This window comes from Vigna radiata, unplaced genomic scaffold, assembly GCF_000741045.1.
Source record: "Vigna radiata var. radiata cultivar VC1973A unplaced genomic scaffold, Vradiata_ver6 scaffold_214, whole genome shotgun sequence".
Taxonomy (NCBI): domain Eukaryota; kingdom Viridiplantae; phylum Streptophyta; class Magnoliopsida; order Fabales; family Fabaceae; genus Vigna; species Vigna radiata.
Genome location: NW_014541782.1, coordinates 190577 through 207455, shown reverse-complemented (window position 1 = coordinate 207455; position 16879 = coordinate 190577). Strand labels below are relative to the sequence as shown.

Here is a 16879-nt window from a genome sequence, read left to right as displayed (position 1 = left end):
TATTCACCATTGACTAAGTTTCCTCCTGCATTTGTGCAACCACTGCAATAGCGGTGCAACCACTGCAATAGCTGTCAGTGTTAATTTCCCGAGCAAGGTGCTCATCCATCTCATCAAAGGATTTCAGAAAGCATCCCTCCCACGATGCAAGGGACATCTGGTTACTGTCATCGAAGCCATCATCAAAACTACCAGTTTCTGCATCATTGGCATCATAAAACTTTATTGTTTTCTGTTGTGAAACTTCGATTGCTGCATACAGTTTTGACGGCAGATTGTCACGAATAAATTGTGAAACCTTGTGGCCTAGAGGACCATGACCATCGAACACACCACAAAAAATTACATCCTTTTCTCCTGCGAAGTCCTATAAATGTTCCATATCAAATCTTTGTTCAAGCCACATGTCTTATCTATTAAAAGCACCATGCTGTGATAAAGGCAATAATAAGATAGAGACGTGGTAGAGGAATTAAGGTTTCAGAGGAAGAAGAAAGTCTTTCTCTTTTCCCACTTTGCCCTTCTAAATTTTTTAAAAAATCCTAATTCCAACTGAAAAGGATTCCAGTCACCAAAAAATTGACACCTCACTCAGCAGTTACACATCTGGACACGTTGCCGTTAAGAATTTTAACGGAGTTACTGAGAAGGACTTAATTGAACACTAAATTCGTTCTTTGGGACGAAATTGAACACAAAATAAACTCAAGGACCATTTCGAATTTTCCCAACCAAAACTGGGACAAAAAAGAGCTTTTAACCTATTCTTTTATAAATTTAATAATAAATACTCTAAAAACAATATGTTTGAAGTATACAACAAATTTTGTATAAGTAGGGTGCAAAGTCTAAATGAAAGAGGTGTAAATTGATTTTTCTGAGGGCGGACCGGAAATGCTAACTTAAATGTTTGAGGCCCATTTTTAAACGTAAGAGTCCAGTTTGGCAATTTTCTCCCAAACATTGTGTATGTTATGAAACTTTTGACTTCTGGTTGATTCTGTATAGGGTTTTATCTCTCCCTCAAATACCCACTCTGTTCCCTCGATCTTTTTTCTCGCAGGGCACCTTCCGTGCAGAACTTGCACACTCGCAGTCAGCTCTTCACCACCTCACTCACGGAGATCACCACCCGGGTAATTAGCTATTTTCACTTAAGGATTGAATGTAGAAATCTTTTATGAACATTGCAAAAGAATCAGGAACTTCTTGAATAGTATGTATTAGGTGAAGTGTATTGGACTGTAACGTGCCTTTTAACTGCATCTCGGTTGAAAGACCTATGAAGTGTATTCCCCTTTAACTGTATTTCTTCTTTATCATCATAATTTTTGGCTTTTTCGTGTCATTTTTCGTGATTGCCCGTACGCATTTGACAGCGGATCCTTTCAATATGCATTTAGGGTTTTGAATTTTTCTTGTCCTAGTGAAAAGTTTGAAAAAGGGTTGCGTTTTGAGGGATTTCATCTTTTAGGAGCAGTTTCAGTTTACACCTTCGATAACCTTAATTCTAAGGCATATCAATTTCTGTCTTGTATTTTGAGTCATAATATTCCTTAAGTGTTTTAAATGGATTTTTTATTTTATTTTTGAAGTTCTGAATGATTGACGAAGGTTATGCTGACCAAGAAAATGAATATAGGAAAGTTATGGTCTTTTTTTTTCTGTTAGAAAATACCTATGTCAAGGAAATGAAAATTGAAAAGCCAAGAATTGACACTTTTTTTGTGCATAATAATTGAGCATGCCACTAGAGAGGAGAACCCTGCAAGTTATGTTATATTTTCCCTCAAGAAACCCACTTTCCACTCATAAGATTAAAAGGTTGATGCCCCAAAGATACTTTCCACTCATGAGATTAAAAGGTTTATGAAGGAGAATGAAAGTTTTGTAAACAAATAAGAGTTTACCTCCCGTGAAAAAGAATTGTAAATTCAAATATTGCAATAGAATAATTAAATAGAATAGATGAGAATGTACTTGAATCTCTCTTAATTGAATTTGATCCATTCCCAACAATCTTTAAATTGATCTCTAATTTCAATTTTCAAATACAAAATTGAAAAGCATGTTGTATAATTATTAAATAATTAAAAACAATTATTAATTTCTAATTATAATCTGAAATTAAAACCCCTAATGTAGGAGAAAATTTTTAAACCACAAAACGGCAGCCACCATAGTCGTTTGGTGTGAGAAACTGAAGTAAACTCACCTAATGTAGGGATTCACTTCTGCGTCTGCTTTGTGTTTGTTATTGGCTTAATCTCTCTTCCCCGTTGTTCTCGTTACTTGTCAGGAAGCAGCAAAGCTTCTGTGCCGGAGTTGACCAGCTTAGGTAATATTTGTCCCATGAAATCGAGCATTGATCAATTGTGCTGCAATTTTTGAATCTACTTTTGCTTGGGATGTTTGCGTGCTTAATTTTACATTTTACATGTTCCACTCTCTTTTATAATTCGTTGGTGGTAGTCGTAGTGGTCATACTTCTGGGTGTTGCTGGAGGTAGTTAGCATGCACTTAGTTTTACATGCTTCAATTTCTATGTGTAATTCGTTGATCATAGTTATGGTTATTTCTGGAGAAATTTGGAATTTCCTCTGATGTATTTGTTCCTTTTTTTCAACGTTTAGGTTCAATGAAAGCCATAAACTTGAGGGTTTATTTGATCATATGCTGTTTCATTTGATTTACTATACATGGTTGGTTAAATTTATTTATTCTAATTTAAATATATCACTAGCATGGGACATTTCGTTAGCGGAATTTCATCTGTGGCTTCCCTTTGGTAGAGTTCAATAAATTTTACAATGGTTTCTTGTATTCAATATAGTCATTTCCTTCCATATAACTTATATCTCTTTGTTGTACCTTGGAATTATGAATTGTTGACTTTTGATATATCCTAAACTAGATTTTGACATTGAACTTACTTGACAGGATGGACCATTCTTTCTCTTATTGAAGTTTGGGTTGTTTTGTAGAATTGACCATTTTAATTTTATTGGACACCGCAGGTTTTCTTTCATGGCGGAGGGAAATTCTCAATTGAACAACTTGCTAGAAGAAAATGGAGCCTCAGAGGTTCAAAGTCTTGTAGAAAGAGTTGGTGACCTTTCTCCGTTGTCTCCAAAAGAAGGAGATGACAGTAAAGGTAGTAATTATGCAAAATGAATTCACCTAATTTAAATTATTTAATTGCCACATTACATGTTTATAGTCTTAGTGTTGTAAGATATGAGTCCATATTTCATTTATTTTCTGAGTAAGTCAGTTTATTTATGCCAAATCTTTTTTAAAGTTCAAAAATAAAAAAATTCTTTTGCATGTAAGAGGTGAATACATTTGTCTCCTACAGCAGGATTTATTTCACATATATTCTAATCGGTTGTAATTCTTTTTATAAAATATACCATTTTTGTCAACTTACAATTCGAAGCTCTGTTATTGAATGGTCGCATTGTTATTGTGATGTACACTTGTACAACACAAAGAAAATGTAAAACACAGTTATTTGAATGCTACCGTAACTTATTTTCCCTTTTCCAACTAAAATATTGTGTCATAAAAAAATCAATAAGCCTCAAGAAAGCTCACAAACATGTGTAAACTAACTTGTTTTTTCTTTTTTTTTTATTCAAACAGCATATACTCAATTTGATTGAAAGAATTTGAAAAAAAAATACCTAAATGAAATGTAAACTAAATATACTATTAAAGCTATGTAAATACCATTCTTGTATACACTTGTCTTTAAACTCATGAGCGTACATGATTTCCACAAATGAGTTTTCAAGCGAATTAACTTGATTGGATTTGATACTGTCACACATATTGTTACAACAGAAACAATATGTTAACACCTTGACAGATCATGATTTCATAATCAACAACACATGAAAACATAAATTCCATATCATCCAACTTAATCATTTCACTCTTGAGGAACATAAACCTGCTTGGTGATGCTTTACTTTTGGATTATATTGTATCTGATATATTTTATGGGGTTGAATCATTTTCTCTTCTGACAGAAGTTTCAAAGAAGAAAAAGAAGAAAGCTAGAAGCAAGTGAGGACTTGAATTCTGCCATTAATGCTTTGTTCTCTTGATGGTGAAATTTTTCTGAATTTCTGATTTTTTTTGGGTGATCAGGAAAAAGAAAGAACTGTTAGAACAAACTGATCCGCCATCAATTTCTGTTATTGACCTATTTCCATCTGGAGATTTCCCTGAAGGTGAAATTCAGCAATACAAAGATGAGTAAGTTGATGATGAATAAATTTCAGCAATATCTGACATTTTTGCTTGCAAATTTTATTTGAATTTATGAGTAAAATGAACTCTGTTACCATTGTTTTTTCCTTTTTTGTTTGACGTGTTGATACTTTTAAAAGGAAAAAAAAAACAGAGGAAGCATATTGTCTGGCTAAAGTTTTTCTTTTGTTGTTAATCAACCACATTTGAAACAGAGAGTATCTAAGCTTTGCAACATAAAAATTGACAAAACAACATTTTAACATGGTATGTAGATGCTTATTTTGTTGACTACCAAAGTCTTAAAAATAACAAAACAGGAATGCACAACACTATAGCAGCTTGAGCAGAACTTTTGTTGGATATGTTTATTTTAGTAGCAAGAGTCAATAGCATCTTGTGCCGCTCTATCTTTCTAAAGCTAGGCTGAACCAGTGGTGTACTTGGTATCATAGAGTTAGTGTTAGTAATATAGATCTGTTGGTAGCTTAGAGCTACATCTCAGTTATGACAGCTGTTAAGTTGGTTGCAGAAGCTGAAATATCATTTGAAGACAGCTTAGTGGTTGAAACTTGATTTGCAACTGTGTTGTGATGTGGCATTCTGTGGAACCTAATATTTCTGGAACTCACAACTTTTAAGACTTGTTCCTTTTGGAAGAACGCCAATAGTATTTTTTTCCAGTAAGTTGGCATCTCTAAAACAATTGACCTTGACATGATATCCTTTGTTGCCCAAGCCAACATGGCTGTGGAAGAGTTGAAGATGTTCCTTGATACCGACTCATTGGAAGGAATAAAGAAGATACATGTTCCTTAATTACTCAACTTTGTGTTGCTACTCTTAAAAGGAATGAAAATTTGGTTGAATCTGTTGATTTCTCTTTCATGGTGTTAAGTCATGGAAGAGGAGGACATGGAAGTCGAGGTGGACGTGGTAAGAGAAGTGGTTGAACTCATTGTTCTTATTGTAAGGTGATGGGACACACTCAAGTTGATATCTCTTCCACGGTGTCAAGTCATGGAAGGGGAGGACATGGAAGTCGAGGTGGATGTGGTGAGAGAAGTGGTTGAACTCAGTGTTCTTATTGTAAGGTGATGAGACACACTCAAGAAATGTGTTATTCCTTGCATGGTTAGCCAATGTATCCAAGTAAGCAAAATCGAGCACAAGCTTTTTGAAGAGGTGTACATTTGACTGAAATCCAATTGCAAAGCTCAACCATCTTTGGAACGACCCACTTTTCTCAATCTATTGATTGTCAAGGTCCACATATAATTGATTTTGGTGCTTTTGATTACTTCTCTATTATTTTTCCTTATTCACCTTGTTATTTTCTCCAAAATTTCCTCATTTGATTGCCTTTGCAAATGGCTCTAAAGTTGTTTTCAGGTGAATTGGTTCAATTTGTCTTTCTCCTTCCTTAAAGTTGAAGTTTGTTCATTTTGCCCCTATTTGTCCTTTCAATTTAATCTTCCTTAGTCAACTAACCAAACCATTGCATTGTTCAATGTCATCCGATGAGAATTATTTTATTATAGAGGAACTTGTTATGAGTTGATTGATTGGCATAAGACATGAATGTCTAGGACTCTATCATTGAAACAAATGTCTGTCTTGTTTTGCATCATTGCCCACGTAGCTGCTTCATGATTGCTTGGGTCATCTAAATCTATGGAAGTTAAAAATGGAGCTGAATGATCTTTCCTATCCTTGGAAGTGTATGTTTTTTCAATTTAGTCCTTCAATGTTGAATGCAAATTAGTCACTAAAAGCAACTTCCATCTTTCATCCTTTGTTTCATATACCTACCTTCATATTATCATTAAATGCAATTTATTCCTAATTGTCCTCCCTACACACTCATTAAATGCTATTATCACTGCATGTTTTCTTATTAATAGATTCTTATTAATAGAATACCTTACTCCTCACTTGAATCTAAAGTTCCTCATTTTGTTTTTTTGTTCAAATGGACCTTTATATCAAAGTTGGGCAAAATGGCAAGGTTGATTGTGGGGATACCTAGATATATGTCTTTCTTCTTGGTGATTTTGGTGAGAAATCTACATGAAACAACCTCTTGAATTTGTTGCTTAGGCAGAGTCTATTCTCATTTGCAAACTTTGTTAATCTCTCTAGGTTTAAAAAATCTCCAACAACTTGGTTTGGAAAATTGTATTGTGTTGAATTATGGGAGGAAACATAGTGAAGTAGATCACTTGCTCACTTGGTTTTCTAATTTCACAATCTAGTGGTTTGTTTATGTTGATGATGTAGTCATTAGAAGGAATGATGCTACCATAATTTTCCTGTTTAAATAGCATTTATTTATTCGCTTTCAAACCAAGCATGACTGACCACTGGTCATTGACAATCCTATTAATCCAAATCTGAAGAAAATGGTTGAATATGGCTGTTACTTTTGTAGTGAGAAAGGAAGTTTAGAGTTTTGGCCACAGTCACGCTTAAATTGATATGGATTAAACGACTTTTTCAATAGTTTAGATTTTGTGATATTCAACTGATGAAGTTATATTGTGATAACCAGCCAGCTCCGCACATAGCTTCTAACCTAGTACTCCATAAGAGAACGAAACATAGAGAGATCTTGTGTCATTTTATTCAAGAGAAGTTTTTGGCCGAAGAAATTTCTGCTAGCAGTCCATTTGACATGTAAAAAGTCCAGACCTAAGAAGTCAATTTTAAGTAACAAACAAAAAAAGATTTGACTTTTAAATAAAAACAAAAGGGAACCAAAATTTTTTATTATAGAACGAGCCAAAAACATCTCTAACCCTAATTATGGTTGTGTTTACAAGTTTTCATTCTTTGAAAGTATGCAGATATTGTATTTAATACAGTAGCCGCAGTGACCTGCCATACTGCCGTACTGATTTTATATATTATCTTTTCCAAACTACATTTCACCTGACTCTTTGACTGCGAATAGGATTTCACACTACGAGATTACGGTCCTAAATATGGTGTTTTACTAGGATTTGAAAAAACAGCTAAAAACAATAATTTTTATTTGCTCAACCATAAATCCTTACCAAAGCTATCGGGACCCCCCTCAAATATGAAATAAACCAAATGACTGAAAGAAGTCTACTTTTGGAAGTTTAGTTAATTGTCTACACAAGTGACATGTGAGTGAACCACACTGTCATTAACAGCAGTTTGACTCATCCTTTTTTAAATATTCTATGTAAATTTTCTTTCTAATTTTAGAATCTTTTTGCCAGTAACCTATGGAGAACTACATCAGAGGAGAAGAGAGAACTGGAGCGCCTGCAGAAACCAATATATAATTCAGTTCGTCGAGCAGCAGAAGTTCATCGTCAGGTTGTAATTTTGGTTTACTTTCCAGATTTTAACTCTTTATTTTGATGGCTAGTTTTGGAAAAGAAAATTTGTCAAGATTGTCACTTTTTATTGTTTGAATATGGTATAGAGAAGGAAATGAAGATTGGAAGTGAAGGGAAAAATTAAAGTGGGTCTGATCCTTATTTTAAGTTCTCCAAGAATTGTGGAAAACTTTTAGAGAAAATTAGGTAGGTTTAATGCAGATCACCTAGCTTACCAAGTGATTAGAATGTATGTCCAAAAAATATACTATTAATAGTATTCAAATGTTCAATCATGCTCCCTCATTCCTTGTACTCCTTTATATTTTAATGAGGGGAATTAAGTCTTGGTTTCCTTTTGTTTTTATACCCTGTTGTTTCATCTGGTTTTCTATATTTATTTTCTCATTAATGATGGTATTATTTGTATCTGTAACTCAGTATACTCTTTATATCTATAAGTAGGTTCGCAAATATATGAAAGGCATTTTAAAGCCTGGAATGTTAATGACCGACATATGTGAAACATTGGAGAACACTGTTCGTAAGCTAATATCAGAGGATGGCCTTCAAGCTGGCATTGCATTCCCCACAGGATGCTCTTTAAACTGGTAACTCTTTATGCTTTTGTTGTCTACTTTCCTCTGTAGCTGTGGTTTCTCCCTTTTTGTACTAAATATCGAGTGAAGTGCCACGAAGAGCCTTATTGATGTAGGAATGTCAATCTGGATGAATGATTGTTAAAGAAAAATTAATTCGAAATGAATGTTCTTGAGAAAACGTAGTAATGGCACTTACAAATAAAAAAGATGGCAAAATCGTGCCTTGGATGTTCTGGAATGTGAAGAAAGGTGGAAAAACCAATTAGAAATGTTGATTAATAATCATGACTGTGTAGGGTGGGGCCAAGTTCAACAATATGTCTTTGTTTGGGTTCAATAATCCTCCATTGTCAGTTTGTAACTTTTTGAGTTTAATGTTAAATTGAAGTTCAACCATGGTCAAATTTTGTTTAAAACTAGTCAATGTTAACGAAGGTGATAATTGTTAGTAAAGATAATATGAAGGGTCCTATTAAGCTTTGTAAAGGTGAAGAGTAAATATATTCTGATAAAGTGTGTGACTTTCTCATACATCTAGTACAACAAAAATTTGATACATTTTATTAGAAAACAGAAAATTAAATTGGTGTAAAACACGCTTATAGACGTAACTATGAGGATGGCCTAGCCTAGCGTGATACATTTAGTACAACTACTTATTTTTCTTTCTGGTGTTTTAATTTCGTGTTTGGTTTCTGATGTTTTTTAAATTAATATATGTTTTCTTATTCAATCTTTTTATTAAATTGTGTTCTAGTTGCTTTCCTCTCAGTTGTGGCTTTTAGTTTCTTATTTAGTTTCTGAATTTTTGGATCAGTTGTATTCTGCAGCCTTTAATTCTTATTTTTAATTGATTTTGTGATTTTTTAATTTAGTTACTGGTTAGTATTATTAAGAATTGGCGTACTATATGTTTATTATTAATTAGGTTTTATATTTGCTTTTTGTTGACTTTATACTATATATTTTTCCAAGTACTATAGTTTTTACTATTAATCATGATTAGTGTATGAAATTTGTCTTTTCTCTTCTTTTTCCAACTTATATATACTTATATATTAATTTTTTAATTTACATAAAAAGTATTAGAATAGCAGTTATTGCACTATCCTGCTATCCACTTTTCAGGTAGGCCGATCTGCTATTTGACAATAACAACCATGACACTGAAGTATGTGTTGGATAAGTATATTTGTTATAGCGATTTCTATTAACTAAATATAGTTAGTTGTGTAACTGACTTACAATTAAGTGCCAAAGATAGTTGAAAAACTGTTGTTCCAATACGATGTTCACAGTTTCACAGTTTGTGTTTTTTTCATCATATTATTTTCTTAAATGTAACTCTTACTCCTGTAGGGTTGCTGCTCACTGGACCCCAAATTCGGGAGACAAGACTATACTTCAGTATGATGATGTGATGAAACTGGATTTTGGCACCCATGTTGATGGTAATGCATGGGAAATTTTTTATCAATTCTTCTATAGCTATGATAATAGTAGTAACTAGTGTATTTTTTAATTTTACTCCTGTTGAACCCTTGTTATGGATTCTTTCTATAGGATATATAGTTGATTGTGCTTTTACTGTGGCATTCAACCCTATGTATGATCCATTGCTTGAAGCCTCTCGGGAAGCAACTAATACGGGTATTAAGGTACATTCTGGAAAAGATGCTTAACCCTGTTAAACGAGCAGTATTATGTTGTGTAGATCTATATCTAACATGGTCAATTAATAATGTCGAATTGCTCATAACAAAGACTGTAATATCATGTTGATAAATGTACTCCATTTGTTTAAAGAAATAATTAAATTATTAACTTGTCATATTCGTGTGACTCAAACTTGTCTCACGGCCCTTGTAAATAAATTTGACTTGAATCTTATATTTCAAGTGAAATTCATGTTCCGTGTCTTGCAATTGGTATTTGGCAAACATTTCGTAGCCTTTGTGCCCATGTGAGCTTGTTGTGTTTCAACTACTTGGCTAGTCCCTTGTCAAGACAGTTATGTCAATTTAACCACATGAACCACTCTCTTGTAGCTCTAAGACTTGGTGAGAAACTTTAATACCAAGGTATTTAATACCAACCTTGGGTTTATTGGGAGATCCTAGAGAACATAGCAAACTAGTGATGAAGATTGATGTCTAAGAATGGAGTATCATAGTGAAAAATAGACATTTGATAGAAATTGCTCTAGCATTCATACTGCTTGCAAGTCTTCTTGTTCATCATCGGGATTGTTAAAATAGAAGAGAGAGAGGCATAGGCTGAATCCCTAATGTGTATTGAACACATAGGGTTATGCATTTATAAATAGGACAATACATAGAGATGAGCCTAAACCTGTTACGTCTGCCAGGGATGATGTGGTTTTAACTATTTGTTATCTAGTAAACTAAATGCCTTCTTCATCTTGTGATCATAAAGTTCAATATTTCATTTTATTTCCTTAGAACCAACGTTTTATATTCATACTTGTTGAAGTATAATGTCTTTATTTTATTATTAATACTTATGTTAGGGTTTGTTAGGAGTGGCTTCCCACCTTTTTTATCTTTCAGAACTACTGTCTCTATATATACTGTAGTAAAGTGTATCAGTTTTACTTAATCAAAATATAAAGCCTTTTCATTTTCTCTCAACATTAAGTTGGTATCAAGAGCCAAACTCTTTGTCTTCTTCGTCTATCGTCGACGGGATTGTCTCACTGTCATTTCTGCTGTTCGATCCGCTGTCCGCCACCGTCGCCGTCGCTGTAGCCGCCGAACGTTGCTTTTTCCGGCGAAGAAAAGGGTTAGGTGCGCCTTGAGAAGTGCAACCCAACCCTGGTGGTCCCGTCCTCTGAAGCCTCCACACCAGCCATCACGTGCCGCGTCTTTCCGGCCAGTCTTCGGTGCGTGTTCTGCACGTGCCGCCTTCCCGGCATCGGAGTTTCACCGCGTCATTGCAGATCGTCTTGCCGGAGCTTCTTGAGTTTGTTTTGGTTCCTGTTTCTCCATTTCATTGCCTTGGGCTCATACCTAGGGTTTTCTCCCTCACTTTTGGAAACCCTAAGTCCCATTTCTTCTCTAAGTTTAAAATGGCTTCTTCTACTGGCAACAATTCCTCTTTATCTACCCCCCCTATCATTACATCTGCAAAGCTGGATTGGAAAAATTATTTATCATGGTCCTCAGCTGTGGAATTGTGGTTTCTTGGTCAAGGACACCATAATCACCTTGAATAAGACATTATACTTCAACATACTTAAAAAAGATTAACTAAAGAGAAGCAATTTTATTGAATGGATTCAATGAGACAGGATATCACTCTATATATAGAACTCTAATCCTATATTAATGATTACAAAGAGACCTCTAGAATCTTCCAACAACACACTTGTAATCAACACTCCCCCTTAAGCAAGTGAATAGATATTTATCATTTCATGATATCATTTAGTGGGAGACCTTTGGTAGAGAGATCTACTCGCTGAAGCTTAGAAGGGACATAAGAAATTGTGATTAGGCCACTATCTAATATTTCTTTAATAAAGTATCGGTCTACCTTTATTTGTTTGGCAGTATAGTTAAAATATATATCTACATCCTAAAACGTTCAATCCTATGAGCTTGGAGTATTTTCAATTCAAATCTTACACATGATCGTCAAGTAGTTGAATTGTGTGGATTTTCAAGCAAAATCATGGCATAGTATGGATCAACATTTTTTTGTATTTTCTGCTGCACAGGTTCAAATCTTTGGTGAATGGGTTTCAGTTAAAATAAAACCTAAAACCAATTAATAATTAATGCAATTAAAAATTAACCCTATTATGTGTGTTTTCTGCTGCATCACCTATTCACTTTATTGGATCGATGATGTTTCAATTAAAATAAAACCCAAACCGAATTAGAAATTAAGGAAATTAAAATTCACCTTGTTCTAGGTTTTTAATGCTGCACGGGTTCACCTTGGGTGAATGGGTTTTAATTAAAATAAAACCCAATAAAGACACATGTAACGTGCTTCACGTAATGTGCACTAGCTATGTCTTTCACCCAAATCCAATTAAATATACAATTAAGAAATTTAGAAGTGACCTGTTTACATCTGTTATCCTCATTCTTACAGAATATTGATCAAGTGATTGATTTTGTTTGTAGAAAGTGAATTTCTTGATCCGTGTTACAATCTCATGATTTATGATTTTGTGAACCATTCACGATCCTAACCATAATCTCAATTTTAACTACCTTAGTGTTTGGTCCTATAATCTTGAACTGGATTGTAAGCATTGCTAATAGTTTATTGATATACGTTCTCTTGTATTGTAAGATACACGAAATCATTGTAATCATTATGCCAGGGGTAGAGTTTTCTCTCTATATTTTCCTGTACTGATTTACATTGAATCAATTTAATCAAAAGACTTTTTTCTTCTCATATGGCGTACCCATATCAATTTATACACACACACACACACACAAAGAGATGGATAGATAGATAGATTCTTCCATTTGTCACATGCCAACCTGGCTATATATGGCAGATTTACATCTGGCTTTGATAATCTACTTTAAGTAAGAGTGTCTATTACAAGTTGTTGTCCATTATAATCTACAACGTTCCTTTATATACCAATTATTATTTTGATAGAAAGTTAGTTTATTGTAACATTAAGTTGGTTTGAAGCCTGTTTCACAAGCTTAAATCCGATAAGAAAGAATATCAAAGTAGGAATACTCAAATGTCATTTCCACGGTTTCTCTATCTATAGAACTCTTTAATGGAAAAGCTTCATAAGCTTAACCTGAAAAATAACTTCTCTTCCTTACCCCCTCTATCATTCATTTTATTGTTTGCTCTCTGTGTATCATGTGGTTTACTGGTTGCTTTGAATGCTATGGTTGCCATCTAGGAAGCTGGAATCGATGTGCGCCTTTGTGACATTGGTGCCGCTATACAAGAGGTCATGGAATCTTATGAGGTTGAGATTAACGGAAAGGTGTATCAAGGTATGATGCTTGTAATGATGTTTGAGCTTATTTTATTGTCTTGTTATTTGGATCATATCTTTCTCATCGCATTGTAGAAATGGAAGCATTATATATTAACATTTCATTATTATTAGTGAAGAATGGCTCAATAAAATTGTCTTAAGGTTCCTAGACTCTTTGCTGTGCTAGATTGTCCAGTGTTTGATATGTAGTTTCTATCATATTTGGTAGATGGTCTTGGTAATATAAATTTTATTGTCTTTTTATTTGGATCATATCTTTCTCATCGCATTGTAGAAATTGAAGCATAATCTATTAACATTTCATTATTATTTGTGAAGAATGGCTCAATAAAAATGTCCTAAGGTTCCTAGACTCTTTGCTGTGCTAGACTGTCCAGTGTTTGATATGTAGTTTCTATCATAGTTGGTATGGTCTTAGTAATGTTGGTTGATAATTTAAATAATTCATAATGGTCTAATATATATATATATATATATATATATATATATATATATATATCCCTGTCTTCATATCCTGTGTTACAATATTCGTGTCCATGTCAATATTCGTGCTACGTAGCACCCAATTAACTAAAGTGTTGGAAACAATATTTTTAACTTTCATTCATAACCGTTGATCCTTAATTTATTAGTAGGTCAAAAGTTTTGAAATTGACTAAATGATGATTTTTCCCACAATCATATAATTTATAATACTTGTCTCCATATTTCTATAGGATAATAATACCGGTATTGTGTTATCGTATAGAAAGTGATATATATATTGTAATGGGAATGTTATTGCAGTAAAGAGTATACGGAATTTGAATGGACATAGCATTGGTCGCTACCAAATCCATGCTGGAAAATCTGTTCCCATTGTGAAAGGCGGGGAGCAGACAAAGATGGAAGAGGGTGAATTTTTTGCTATTGAAACCTTCGCATCAACGGGTATTGTGGTTTCTTTGTTAGATTATTGTACTTTCTTCGAACAATACAGGACGTAAGTGGTCTTTAAATGTTATGTATGTTTTATTATGCTCAGGAAAAGGATATGTACGAGAAGACCTGGAATGCAGCCACTACATGAAAAATTTTGATGTTGGTCATATCCCACTGAGATTGCCTAGAGCAAAACAACTGCTAGCAACTATTAACAAGAACTTCTCTACTTTGGCCTTTTGTAGACGGTATTTAGATCGCCTGGGGGAGACTAAATACTTAATGGCATTAAAGAACTTGTGTGACTCTGGCATTGTTCAGGTATGCTTTTGTAGATATAAATATTTTTGCAACTTTTTAAAAATTTAATGCATATTTTAATGGCTTCAATGAGAAGTAATAGGTGTCTGAGGGAGATTTTGGTAACTCTGAACCGTGTCTAACAAAAGTGTTGTCAATTACAAGTGTTCTTGTTGGACATGTTTGATAATATACTCGGCACCAACATGTGTCTGTTCTTTGATGCAACATGTCTTTTGATTTTGTATGTTGTTGTTTTCCTCATTCTAAGTTGGAAATTACTTTCGTGATGTAGTAACTTTTTGTATCTTATGCAGTCGTATCCTCCTCTGTGTGATGTGAAAGGAAGTTATGTATCACAATTCGAACATACAATCTTACTCCGACCAACATGCAAAGAAGTTATATCAAGGGGTGATGACTACTAATGTGAAGTTGAAGTTTTTTTAATGTGATATTGTACCATTATATTTCTGAACTGTTTTCGCTGTACCATCAACACATCGGTTTTATAATTATATATTTCTACAGAGGACGCAGTTATTTAATAATTGGAATCTTCTTCAATAGTTAATATCATATTATAAGGTTTTTTCATAATGTAATCAAATAACATTCCTTTTTTCAACCATATGGTAAATGCAATCCTAAAATGGGAAGTCATAGCATGGTAACGTTTGCGCGCCAAGGACGTGCTAGGCCTATGGAAGATTCCATAAAATTAGGGGCAAATGTGGTAGTTTTGCAGATCCTTAGGGCAAAGGATTGCCTTCATATATCAACAGGTGTGACCCTCTACCTCTATACTAATGCTGTTTTTTAAAAGTCTATATGCTAATTCTTTACGTTGTCGTACCAAACTTTAAATAATATTAATATCTCACTTAAATAAAATAAATACTGTAATTTCACGTATTTCTTTATCTTTTTTTTTCTTATCTCCTTATCTTCTTATATTTTTAGAAGTTTCCTTTTAAAGAAGACATTACTTATTAGTAATCAGAATTCTTAACATACCATTAACATATTCTAAGTATAATTATTGGACAGTACAAAAATTATATTACAAAAAAGGTATTTAAAGAAATTCTAAGATACAACAAAATATATGTAATCAATTTAGTTTTGCTTATATACATCATCATCTATACAAACTATTATTATATACCATTAATGGCCTTATCCAACACCTATTCTACTACAATCTTTTTTAAAGAAGAAACTCAGTATAAATGCGATAATAATGTATTATAAGGATTATCAAAATCATATTTTTGAAATAAAAAAAAATCAATTCTTGACTTAGTTATTCTCAGTTTCTTTTATCACTACTATGATATATGTGGAACATACAATTTTTATAAAACGAATCTTATTATGATTTTATTCTAATTCTTCAACTATCAGATTGTAGTCCTCAAGGTTTCAATGAACATTCTCAGTAATAATAAAAAAATGTCTAAAAGCATGAAATATTTCACATTAATCAAAATTAACTACTAACATTAATTCTCAAACTTCTATCCAATCAACATATTTAAATATCATCCTAAATGACTTAAACAACAACATACATATAAATATGCTATTCTATAAGGCTACTGTATTGAATAGACTCGTAAGACTCTACACTGTCATACTTAGCACCTCCTTCTTTCAAAACTTGTAATTTGAATTAACTTATCATCCTCTTCAATATTAAAATATTCTCTTTCATCAAACAAAGTATCCTATTTAGAAGCTATTTTCAATTTTTCCACAAAACGAACCTCATTAGATGTCAAAGAATTAGGTACTATCATTGAACTACCATGAGTTGAATCCAATTATTACAAACTCTACAAACTATTGACAATAATAGTGATATCTTCCAAAGAAGACATATCGACCAAGGAATCATATTATGTTGGCACACCAACATCTAAAACCTACCCAAATTATAATACATTTTTCACTTTTATTCCCTCCCAAAATTTTACCCTTACATTTTTTTTGTCTCAAATTCTAAAAATACAGTCTAAACCTCAATTCCCCATTCCTTCATCCTTCCCAAATTTCCTAATCTCGTTGGCATTGAGAGTCTAAAGACTATGGTTTTTCTTCATCCTTCCATTCGTCACTACGTTCATTCATTCGTCATTGTGTTTCTCAAATATTTTACTGCATTTCTTTCTTGTTTCTTCCATTTCCACCTTCTCCACACTATATACATCCTCACTTCCATCGTGGTCACAATTTGACCTTCTCCCCATCGTTGGGTTGAACTTTTGTAAGTTCATTGGTTATCTTTCTCATTCTAGCACTTTAGATTGTTTATTATTCTTCATCTTTCACACCTTCTCTCGATCATGGGTTGCCCAAGTACAAGTTGTTCTATTTTTTTAAACGTATTGATCCATCATCTCAACAATTGTGGTTTTGAACAAAGATTAGTATCT

The 16879-nt window shown here is 33.3% G+C and overlaps 1 protein-coding gene across 4 annotated transcripts; it reads left to right on the top strand.

Annotated features, from left to right (window-relative positions):
• Positions 1–980: 980 nt before the first annotated feature.
• LOC106778140 (methionine aminopeptidase 2B) lies at positions 981–14992 on the top strand. Of its 4 annotated transcripts, none has more exons than XM_014666058.2 (13): positions 981–1136; positions 2300–2338; positions 3018–3154; positions 4038–4071; positions 4156–4263; positions 7506–7605; positions 8073–8218; positions 9569–9660; positions 9773–9867; positions 13119–13215; positions 14007–14150; positions 14245–14462; positions 14759–14992. In XM_014666058.2, exons 3-13 carry the CDS (start codon positions 3028–3030, stop codon positions 14867–14869), a joined length of 1272 nt encoding a protein of 423 aa, XP_014521544.1. In that variant the 5' UTR covers positions 981–1136; positions 2300–2338; positions 3018–3027; the 3' UTR covers positions 14870–14992. The 4 variants fall into 4 exon arrangements, with proteins under 4 accessions (XP_014521544.1, XP_014521541.1, XP_014521540.1 ...); XM_014666054.2 differs by having other exon boundaries at positions 982–1136; positions 4035–4071; XM_014666055.2 differs by lacking the exon at positions 2300–2338 and having other exon boundaries at positions 4035–4071.
• The last annotated feature ends 1887 nt before the right edge of the window (positions 14993–16879 follow it).

Coding starts and splice junctions, on each gene's coding strand:
- LOC106778140 (XM_014666055.2), top strand. CDS start 3,028: ATGGCGGAGGGAAATTCTCAATTGAACAACTTGCTAGAAGAAAATGGA. Junction 9,661..9,772: donor TTTTGGCACCCATGTTGATG/GTAATGCATGGG, acceptor TTCTTTCTATAG/GATATATAGTTGATTGTGCT. Junction 14,151..14,244: donor TGAAACCTTCGCATCAACGG/GTATTGTGGTTT, acceptor TATTATGCTCAG/GAAAAGGATATGTACGAGAA.